The 10,571-nt window shown below is 41.0% G+C and overlaps 1 protein-coding gene across 1 annotated transcript in view; it reads left to right on the top strand.

Annotated features, from left to right (window-relative positions):
* The first annotated feature begins 2,924 nt into the window (after nt 1–2,924).
* Nucleotides 2,925–10,571, top strand: part of LOC103385613 (uncharacterized) — an 11,158-nt gene continuing 3,511 nt past the window's right edge. Inside the window, exons 1-19 of the mRNA XM_025059175.1 lie at nt 2,925–3,494; nt 4,549–4,679; nt 4,907–5,052; nt 5,172–5,337; nt 5,417–7,143; nt 7,238–7,325; nt 7,418–7,471; nt 7,574–7,608; nt 7,794–7,937; nt 8,112–8,174; nt 8,255–8,404; nt 8,489–8,596; nt 8,747–8,870; nt 9,350–9,460; nt 9,549–9,593; nt 9,682–9,761; nt 9,886–9,998; nt 10,093–10,276; nt 10,541–10,564. Of these exons, the coding sequence (XP_024914943.1) occupies nt 4,556–4,679; nt 4,907–5,052; nt 5,172–5,337; nt 5,417–7,143; nt 7,238–7,325; nt 7,418–7,471; nt 7,574–7,608; nt 7,794–7,937; nt 8,112–8,174; nt 8,255–8,404; nt 8,489–8,596; nt 8,747–8,870; nt 9,350–9,460; nt 9,549–9,593; nt 9,682–9,761; nt 9,886–9,998; nt 10,093–10,276; nt 10,541–10,564 (3,486 nt within the window). The 5' untranslated portion in view covers nt 2,925–3,494; nt 4,549–4,555. The remainder of the gene's footprint in view (nt 3,495–4,548; nt 4,680–4,906; nt 5,053–5,171; nt 5,338–5,416; nt 7,144–7,237; nt 7,326–7,417; nt 7,472–7,573; nt 7,609–7,793; nt 7,938–8,111; nt 8,175–8,254; nt 8,405–8,488; nt 8,597–8,746; nt 8,871–9,349; nt 9,461–9,548; nt 9,594–9,681; nt 9,762–9,885; nt 9,999–10,092; nt 10,277–10,540; nt 10,565–10,571) is intronic.

Below are 10,571 nucleotides of genomic sequence, written 5' to 3'. Positions count from 1 at the left end.
CCATGACTGCCCTTTTCATACTGTCTTCACTGCTTTTAGGACCAACTATTGGTCTCCAAATAATCTTTTTCTACAACAGGAGGAAGAAGACCAGATGATCACTGTGTTGGATTTTCTCATTTTTCTTTCGATCCTTAGGTTCTCAGATCTTCTAATCCAAAGTACTAAAGTAGAGGGCAACTGTTATGGGTGCAAAGGAAGTGACCACGCCCTAGACAAATAACAAGGTGTGATCACCAAGATCAAGGTATGAATGGGGAGTTCTTTTGGGGAAACCTGGGGGGTTGGTGTGTGCCCATTGGAATCTGTCCGTTTGATCAAAGACAGTAGAGTTTTCTGGGGAAGAACAGGCCTAAACCAGGGGTCAACGGGGGAAAAAAAACAACAACTTACCTGTAGGGATTCCAAATCGATGCACCGTCACGATAACATCTTCATGGTCTGTGTAAAAACATATAGAAATTAGATCATTTGAGTTTGACATTTGTTGTGTTTTCAGCTACCAAAACCATACACTGTTGCTTGTAACACCAAAGTACTTCATTATATTTATTGTAGTATAATATGACTGCTATGACTCGTTCCATTGGATAATGATGCATTGTGGAAAAAGCTGAGCCAAGTTCAATATTGTTTTTCATGTTTTTTTCTGACAACTGTTTGTTCTCTATTTTCTTCCAGAGCAGTCTGGTTTGGCACCCCCGCTGGGCTGGTGCAGCAGTAGCTGCACTGAAAATAATGAGAAAATACATTTTTTCACATTTGGCTGTTAAAGTCTGACAACGACCACATTTGGTACTCAGACACATGTAAACAGCATTGACTGTTGTGAACTGCCTTAAAAAAATTGTTTTGTTTTTTTTATGTATCAAAGTTATATGTGGCCCAAGAGTTGAACTGGTTTTGAACAACAAAGAAAGCTTCACGGTAAGTGATACCTGTGATGGACTGGTGACCTGTCCAGGGTTTTGCACCACCCTCAGCATACGAGTGTTTCAATTGGCTCCAGTCCTCTGTGAGCCTGGAAGAAAGTGAGCAGGAGATGAATTATTAAATGAAGGGTATTGCCAGTTCTGTGTTAGTTGTCTCTTCATTAGATCTGACGATTATAAGAATATTGAGGTCATCTGCCTTGTGGTTCAAAGATCTGTGTCTAAACGCTCTTCTTCTGTCCCTATACAGCATATGAATGAATCTATAAAAGCATTTTTCTTCACCACGCCCAATATCATCTGTCTAATGTACTTTTTTTTTCAAACGAGTTCCCATTCCTAGAGAAAAATAAACTGGACTAGTTTTGAAGACTTACTTAAAACAACCTATTATAAACAACCTCAAATAGCTACCAACATTTTATTTACCAAAATATCTGCATTGATTTTTAGGAAAAGTATTATTATCCGAATCCGCAATTAGGCCAATATCATTTTAAGTCTTTTGTTTTGTTGTCTAAACAAAGGGAATATCTTGTCCACCATTTAAAATTTCAACCTATTGATGTTATGGTATTTTTCTTGTGTTAGGTTTGGTGTAGAGTTGTAACGAATTCCTTTATTTCAAGTCTAACCATTATAACAAATCAGCTACTTCTAGAAAAGTCTTCAACCAGCATCTGTCTTTCCTATTATATGTATTTTGACGCCCTTATCCACTGGGAGGGTGGGCTGGTGGATGGACCAACAATGCCTAACCTGACCCGGCTGCAGGCAACCACTAAAGTGTGTCTATTCTCGCTGCAGATCGGGACAACTGTGCCCAAAGCTTTCCCCATAATGACATCATACAGAGACATTTTTAGTATTAAAGTAATATTTCACATACTATGATCATTTTCACATGAAGAGTTGAACACTACCTTAGCAGTCCATAAATACTGTGAAATGTACCATTAACATCAGTGCCCTTAAATACACACAGCCCTCAGCGTTCAGCACTCGTGGCCCTAGCCATGAGATAGGACATAAATCAGGACACACACATTGACACCTTCACCCTTTAAGTGACTTTCGGTTTCTGTATTTTTTTTACATTATATACACATGCCCTAAATCATTTTCCTACTACACTTTCAGTTCCACAAGAGAAAAATGAATGAATGTTACAGGGGAAAAAAATCTTTCAATATCAATAAGCTGATGGACATTCGATAGTAATAGAAATGCGAAGTTAGGAGATAAAGTTTAAGATTAGAGGGATGGTTTGGACATGAGCGGAGGATAGCGAATGTATAGGACAATAGGGGTTGGAGATGGAGTTGCCAGGCCAAGGAGACATATGATAAATTGTGTTGTGAAAGAGGACATTGGGATTGGTGGTTTAAAAGAAGATAAATCAGGGGATGGGGCAAAGATGGTGGCAGATGACCTACTATGGCGACCCCCGAAAGTAATAGCAAAGAATCTGAAGTCAAGCTTTTACATCAGTATGTTCAGAGAAGGCCGCGCCTTTCCCACTATTGTCACCTAATCCTTGTGATATGTGATATTTATTAAAATACTAATATATGTTACAACAAAAACTTGCCACTTGTTATCATAAGATAATCGTAGCAAAAGAACATGTCTGTTTTTCTTCTCCAAAGTTACTCATTCCTTCATTACGCATTAACAACACAATGGAAACGGGTCAGAAGCTCGAAACTACACATAGCCGCCATTTCGTGATCTGAGTTTCATGTCAAAGCTGCCGGGTAACTTTTTAAATGACTCGCTATTACAAGCGACGTAACACGGTGTATGGTAATATGGAATACCGCACAATTATATAGTGATATTTAACTTTATTTTTTAAATATCGTAGCTTACGTTGGTAGTGAGAGTTATTACGAGGTACTTCACCGGTTCAGTCAGACAACGGGGCCGGACACGCCGCCATATTGCTTTTATGACTGAAGAATTATGCGTATTTAGGTACGTATTTTTACACGCTAAAATAGTGTGTGCTAATTTAGTAAAGTACGTGATTCTGCGAGGATATAGAATCGAAAGTGGACTCTTGGTAGTATCGCACGGTAATCTATTCTCGGACGATTGCGTAACGATAAAACAACAAATAATTGTCACAATAATTGTCCAAAAAGCGATTTAATTTCACATTAAACGTAAAAACGCTCGGGCAGATACGTAGTATAGCCGACATTGCCCCCGACAACAATTTTTTTAGCAAACATATAAAAGTTATATACGTTCAGTTGAGACATGTTTATTACTTGTTATTTCTAATAAAGTGTTGTTTTTTAACGTTGTCGTCGTTTATAGTAAAACGAAGCGTGTGGAGAGTCGACATTTATATCGGACATATCGTGGGGCTCTTTCTCGGGGTTCACTTCATTGTGCTTGCAGTCAATAGCTAGCCATCCTACGAGCGGACGGCCTCCCGTATTGTTTCGTCCAATTGATCCATCCCTTTAAAGAGCACGTCAGCAGCACGGCGTTACCTCTCGGAAATTGTGCTCTTTATTACAGACAGGAGCCGAGAGGATTCAGTCGTGTGTGGTATGTGCCTTTTATTACGTGTTTATATATGTATTTTTATATATATATGTATTTAAGAGCATCCCGTTTAAATGTTGGTTAGCTGAGTTACGCCGTACGGGACACCGTTCCTGTAATGTACCATTCAGTGTGTAGTGAGTCCTACACACAAAGACCGGTCTGGAAGGCTTTAGCTTCCTTGCGTAGCTGCAGACGGCTCACTTCAGCGCTGTTTCGCGGATTGTTGTAATAACATACATATGCACCGGTAGTGCGCGTCCATTACAAAGACTTTAAATGCTCACCGCAGTGTTGGAATACAGAAATATTCCCTCATATACTGCATCGTTTATAGATTGCTGTGGTAGCGGCGGTCGTGATGCATGTAATGCAACAATGCATTGTCCATTGTGGCCGTGTTGTTTTTTTTCGTGTGTTCGCTAAAAAAAAAATAAAAAAAACACGTACATTTATGGTTGTAGGTCAAACTTTTGTTGCCGGTATAAGTTGTGCAACAGCCAGGTTCGCGGCAAAAAGTGGACACCGCGAGATTTCGGTGTCAGAGTTGCCTTTACATTTAGCAGGAAGAGGAAGAAAAGGCAGTAGCGTGGGTCCATTATTACAGCCGCAGCCAGCTATAGAGGAACACTATGTACACAAAGATACAACGATTTTGCAGGAGCCGAGATTATGATTTTTTTTAAAAAAAATCAGGCATCATTAAATAAACCAACGCTCCAATAAACCAGAATGCAGGTTGACAGTAAATATATTGTCCACCCCAAGAAGTCAACCGTGGGAAGCCATCAGGAACAGAGCTGCTGTACACACGTGTTTCAGCTGCATCGACAGCTGCTGAATGATCACAGTCAGCAACTATGTATAAAGAGAAGAAAAAAGTCATTTCATGACATAAACAGAAAGCTACCCTGTATGTGTATTTAAAAGGATGTTTAAACAGATAGACATATAGAGTAGATGACTAGACTAATATAGAATTAAATGTACAAGCTGTGGCAGATGTCTTTATATCCATTGACAGCTGCTTAATTGCCATTGTTTGTTTCCTACACAGCTTTGGAATGGCAACTAAGAGGATTGTGGTTCCAAAATCTTCCCATGAAAAAAGCAGCCGTGCTTATATGGTGACCTGGATCAACAACCTGCTGAAAACAGATTTCAAAAATGTGCTGGAAATGGGTTCAGGTAGTCACTATTCATGCATTCACTTTTTTTCTTTTTTTAATAACTTTACTGTAATTCTCAACGTAGATGAGGTTTGAGTCGGTTTTAACCATTAAACAACAGACACAGATTTACTGATGTAAGAAAAACTTACCCACAATATATAACTTAACCAGCTGTTTATTTAAAAAAAGTCATTAAACGTATTTATCTGTTTGACCAGTTCTGATGTTGATGTAATTCCACAGGTGCTTGTCACTGCCAGATCATCAGTTGTGTTATACCTGGATCTGTTGACATGAAAGAGGTCAAATTTGATGCTCAGAGTGAGGACGAGTGTAAGCACAACTTTGCTCTCGTCCTCGATGCCTTCAGAAAGAACAACATTAAAAGGGTATGTCCTCGTCTGTTATTCCATTTACTCCAAACTAAGTTTTATGTTTCGGTCGTACTATCGGATCGTCAACTGCTCTAGGAATGTCATCATTTACCGACATCGTTGTTTTGATTCAGGACATTCCGGTGGAGAACATTATAAACAGAGAATTCAAGAGCAACTTTGACACCATTAAGTGGTTTAAAGTTTTTTACCAAGCAAATGTGAAGACTAAAGAATACAATGCTGTGGAAGCACGAAACGGACGCAACATCCTCCCCTTTGTAGCGTCTAAAGAATCAGGTAAATACAACTGCACATTTCTTGCTGTCTTAATAAATAGGACAGGTTTTTATGATGTTTTCTCTTTTTTTTTTTTCAGCAGGCCGTAACTTGGAGTCAGACATGGAAGAAAACTCCACTGGAAAGAAGGACAAATTCCCTTACAGTGAAAAATGGGAGAATACATTTGATTGGGTGGAACGCAGTAATCTCGGTGAACAATATACCTACTGCAGGATATGTGCCAGAAACATCGGAACATTTTGTAGAGGTTCCGTTGAACTTGAGTACCATGAAAAGACAAACAAACATAAGAAGAAGGCAAAGAACTCCAACAGCGCCCACATGCCAAGCCAACGCTCTGACCCGCTGCCCTGCAGCGACGCTGCTTTACAATTCATTCACAAACACTGTTTCAACGGCTCTGCCACGGAGGACTGGAGTTCTAGTACTTCTCAACACTTTGCGCAGTGCAAGCTGGGGCTGCAATACCCTGAAGATATCACGTCCGTTTGTCAGCGCACTCCTTACTGTGTTTACATTTACAGAGGAGTGACGGTCGGAAAGGACGACACGGTCTCTGTGCTGCTGGTTGGGTTTTTTGACGTCGACGCTGGCAGGCACCGCGTACGGTTTCTGGATGCCGTTCCATCGGATGATGATGATGATGTTGGAGATCAAACAGCCGCAGCAGTGGGCGAGACCTTAAAGAAATTTGGGTTACCTACAGATAACCTTGTTGCCATTTACTCTGAGGGCAGTAGTGTTTCTTTAGAGCAGATGTGCTCACAGCTCAGGGAATTTAACCCAAACACATTAGTCTTTACTGGATTGTACGGTGTTGGTGATGCTGCGTGTCAAGCTGGGGTCAAACAGCTCTCCAATCAGATTCAGGAGCTCGTGGCTGACATCCACAGCCACTGCTGTCACAGCTCTACAGAGAATGACAACTTTAAGGCCCTTTTTGGCTCAGGTCTCACCGGTGACAGTCCGGCGATTTTTAACAACATGAGCTGCCTTAACGTCAACCTGTTAGTGAAAAAACTGTTGGAATCATGGACGGAGTTGATGTCGTACTTTACTTCATATAACAAGGATGATGAGAAAGCAAAATCAATCAGCTCCCAACTGCAGGATCCCAAAGTCAGGGCAACATTTATGTTTTTGGAGCACGCCCTAACGCCACTACAGACTTTCCAGACACACGTGAAAACCTCAGAGGGAGATCCTCGATCAGCTCATTCACTGTCCACTCTCACAGAAGCCAGTAACCTTCTAAGCACCTACACTTCCTACTTCCTCCATCCTCAGGATGCTCTACGCTTCCTCGTAGAATTGGACACCAAAATCCTCAAGGCGGAGAAACATCACTTGTCAAGCCATGAAATCCGCGTGGGTGGGGAAGCAGTTCGAGATTTCCTGAGTGAATTCGGAGCTGCAGAGACGCTGTCATTTGTAGCACAAGAGGCATTATCCTTCTACATCGGACTCACTGAATGTATTTCAAAGACGTTGCCTTTAAGGGATGAGTTGCTAAGAAACATCGCTCTGCTTTTGAACCCCAAAAGTAAATTGAAAGTGACAGGAAAAGCTGTCGGGGAGCTTGGAAGCAATCTAGGAATCTGCGGTTCCCCCGAAGAGATCCAACAGCTCACAGAAGAATTCCTCAAGTATCAGTCAGCGGAGAACGTAGAGGAGAACGCCTCACTGGAGGAACACTGGACCGCTGTACTCCGAGATAACACGCTGAAAAAGTTCCCAAAGCTGATGTTGACTTTATTGTGTCTTCCATGTCCACCTCTTGATGGTCCGCACCTTTTTACTCAGGTATGATTTCAATGTTGTGGTTACATACAGTAACCCTGTGGTCTAACTGTGTGTGATCTGAAAACGTTGGCTTCTTCTCTCTCCAACATGTCAGGCCTTACAGAGTGGAGACGCTCCACAGGTGTCTGAGCGCGAGACTGACCACACCAGCAGTGAACACCTCTCAGGGTACATGGTCAACGGTGAGAATGGAACCAACAACCACATTTCATATATGGAGTAAATGTGAATTCACAACATTCTCAACATTTCTCCTCTTTTTCTTTTTTTTTAGAATTGAACGGCTACAAAATCAAAAAGTGTGAAGTTCGTCTCACAAAGATAATTGGTAAGTAAACTGTGCAGTTTTCACATCGCAAACTGACTAAAATGAAGTTTTATTTTTAAGTTGCCGTGTTTGAAACGTGCCGTCTATTTTTTTTTTTTTAAGATATGGATGGTGTCAAGCACAGGGATGGAATTAAGGTAATATATCACCTGCTTCTCAAAAAAAAAAACCTTGCCAAGAAATGTATTCAAAAATATGTCACAAATAGTAACAGTACATGCTGTTGACAGTATAGATATTGTACATGCTCTGTTCCAATGTTAGTAACTTGATGTTAAGCGTTGAAAAAATAAATAAATAAAATAAACGTGTTGTTTACCAGTGGACCTGGAAGGGAGGTCTCAGTCGGGACAGCAGCTTGCGTCAGAAGCCACGAGCTCGTTTGGTGTTTCAGGCTGGTTCCTGGACCGAACCCATTAATCCTGATGAAGAAGGAAGAACTGGGTTGGAGTCCCAAGATGAGTTGGTAAGTCTGTTCTATACAAGTGACAGGCTTGGCCACAAGTGGAACAAAGTACTGACATCAACAACTCAAAGGGCCAAAAGAAATAATTTCCTTCAGGGCAGATCAGGGTCAAGGATTTTGAAAATTTCTGTTTCAAAATAGAGTTGAGTATTTTATAACTTTCTGTTCTTTCAGCCTGAACAAACAGATCGGTCGACTGAATCTACTCCAAGAAGGAGAAAGAAACATTCTTATCAGGTAAAAAACGTGAATAGAATTCAGCTTCTGTGGAGTTTGTTCCAACTCTAAACATCTACGTGTTCATTCCATTTTACCAGGACGGGAAAGGCTTCCCATCAGGAGAGCTGGTCTGGGGGAAGGTGAAGGGCTTTCACTGGTGGCCTGGAATAGTTGTCCCCTGGAAAACAAAGTCCTCCACCCACGGCATGCGTAAGGTGGAGTGGTTCGGTGACGGGATGTTCTCCGAGGTTAGAACTTCAACTCTTCTGCGTTGATCCACGTTGACGACTTGGACTCTCCCTGAACCGTATCGGTGAACTCTTGTGTTGCAGATCTACACGGAGAGTCTCCAGTCGTTCCGTGCTTTCACCACGTGCTTCTGTAAGAACTCCTTTGCCAGCCTGCCGTTATACAAACAAGCCATCTACCAGATTATTGAGGTAAAAGTGTGGAAACAGTTTGACCAAGAATTTGATAAGAAATGATCAGAACATGAGTTTGACAGACTCCTAGTGTTGGCCATGTAATGAAGCAGGGCATAATGAAGACTAAAACTACTCTGGTGTTTCTTCACGTCTGTGGTGGTGTAGTTGGCAGCCGAGCGATGCGGGAAGTCATTTGCGGAGGCAGAATTCGACAAAGTGTTGACGATGATGTTGGACTGGGCGTTTGAAGGATTTCTCCCTACAGGACCTGAAGGGTTCATGTCTCCTGGTATGTCCACAACAACAAACTGATCAAAACAGCCATCCGAGAGAAGGGCACAGAATTTATAGGTCAAATTTAAAAAAACATTTTTTTTTTCAAAGTATTTTACTAATACAGTTATTGTAAAACACCTCTAAATAGCATTTATTTTGTATTAGTTACAGTTTTTAACACCTCTAAATAGCATTTATTTTGTATACAGACCTTTAGTCTCTTAGTTATTGCTTCAATTATACGTCATATTTTTTGAAAGTACAGTTTCATTTTCAGCCAAGAATCTTTAACTGTACATTTATGAAGTCATAAATAGTACTGCAGTAAAGATAAGCTATGTTTTTTTTAGTGACAACATTTAAATAATTAATTAAACTAAAGTTGACATTATTGTGTCGCTAGGGAACAGGTAAAAGTTGCCCGTTTATTTGAAGTTGTTATTTAATTGTACAATAAAAACCTTAAAAATGCGTCTTATTTCCATCTCTAAGATGCAAACGCCACTTCCTCCGACTCCGCCCTGTCCGACTACCAGCCTCCTCCAAAGAGGAAATATGTTTTTAAAAACAAGGCCAATGCAGCTGTTGCGCTCTATAAACGAGGTAACATCATATCATTGTATCTGAAATCAACCTGATTTGTTGGGGGTATTTTTTAAAAATTTTTTCTTTCTGTATTTTCCATGTGTAGAATCAATAATAAAATCACTCAAAAAGAACGGCAGCAGCATCGAAGGTAAGTTCTGTTCGACCCACAGAGGGAAGTCGAAGATTCAGATTTGACAAAAAACAGGACGTCAAATGTTAACGGCTTGTTTCTCCAGATACATGTTTGTCGTGTGGATCAACCGAGGTCGAAGCCCAACACCCACTGTTTGTAGGCGGTCTCTGTCTCAAATGCAAGGTAATCTAACCCATCCCATAATATCTCTGCCACGTCGACATCACAAACTTCATCTCAGTCCAGTTTGTAGATGTTCTCACTTCCATCTGAACCATTAACATCCCAAACACCGCTGTCGTTGTAGGACAACTTCACGGAAACGCTGTTTCGCTATGACGACGATGGCTACCAGTCGTATTGCACCGTGTGCTGTGGCGGGTCAGAGGTCATTCTGTGTGGCAACGCCAGCTGCTGCAGGTCAGTACATCGTTAGAACATCGGCCTGTGGTTGTTGTTGTCTTGTCAGTCATTCCTTTGACTGACTCTTCGACTGACTGGTTCTCTTCTCCAGGTGTTTCTGTAAAGACTGCGTAGAAATCCTGGTGGCACCGGGAACCTTCGACAAACTCAAAGACATCGACCCCTGGAGCTGCTACATCTGTGTGCCTTCAGAATGCAACGGAAGCCTCAAACTCAGACCAGACTGGAGTATGAAGATCCAGGACTTCTTTGTCAACAACAGCGCCATGGAGTTTGTACGTACCATTCTGACCACTGTAGAGACGCGATGCCGTCAAATTAGTTTGTAAAGTCGGATTTAGAGGCTAAAGAAGCGGAACTGTCTCCGTTAAGATGGACTGATTGACTTTGCATCAAATATTTAAAGAATACTACAATTACTCACGTGATGAATAGACAAAATGCTGCAGCAACATTATATATACATATACTGTATATATACATATATACACATACATATATACACATTTTATTTACATTATATATTTTCTATCCAACAGGAGCCTCACAGAATTTATCCCTCCATTCCTG

This window comes from Cynoglossus semilaevis, chromosome 10 (genome assembly GCF_000523025.1).
Source record: "Cynoglossus semilaevis isolate Cse_v1.0 chromosome 10, Cse_v1.0, whole genome shotgun sequence".
NCBI classification, from domain to species: Eukaryota; Metazoa; Chordata; class Actinopteri; order Pleuronectiformes; family Cynoglossidae; genus Cynoglossus; species Cynoglossus semilaevis.
This window is presented reverse-complemented; position numbering and strand designations above follow the sequence as displayed.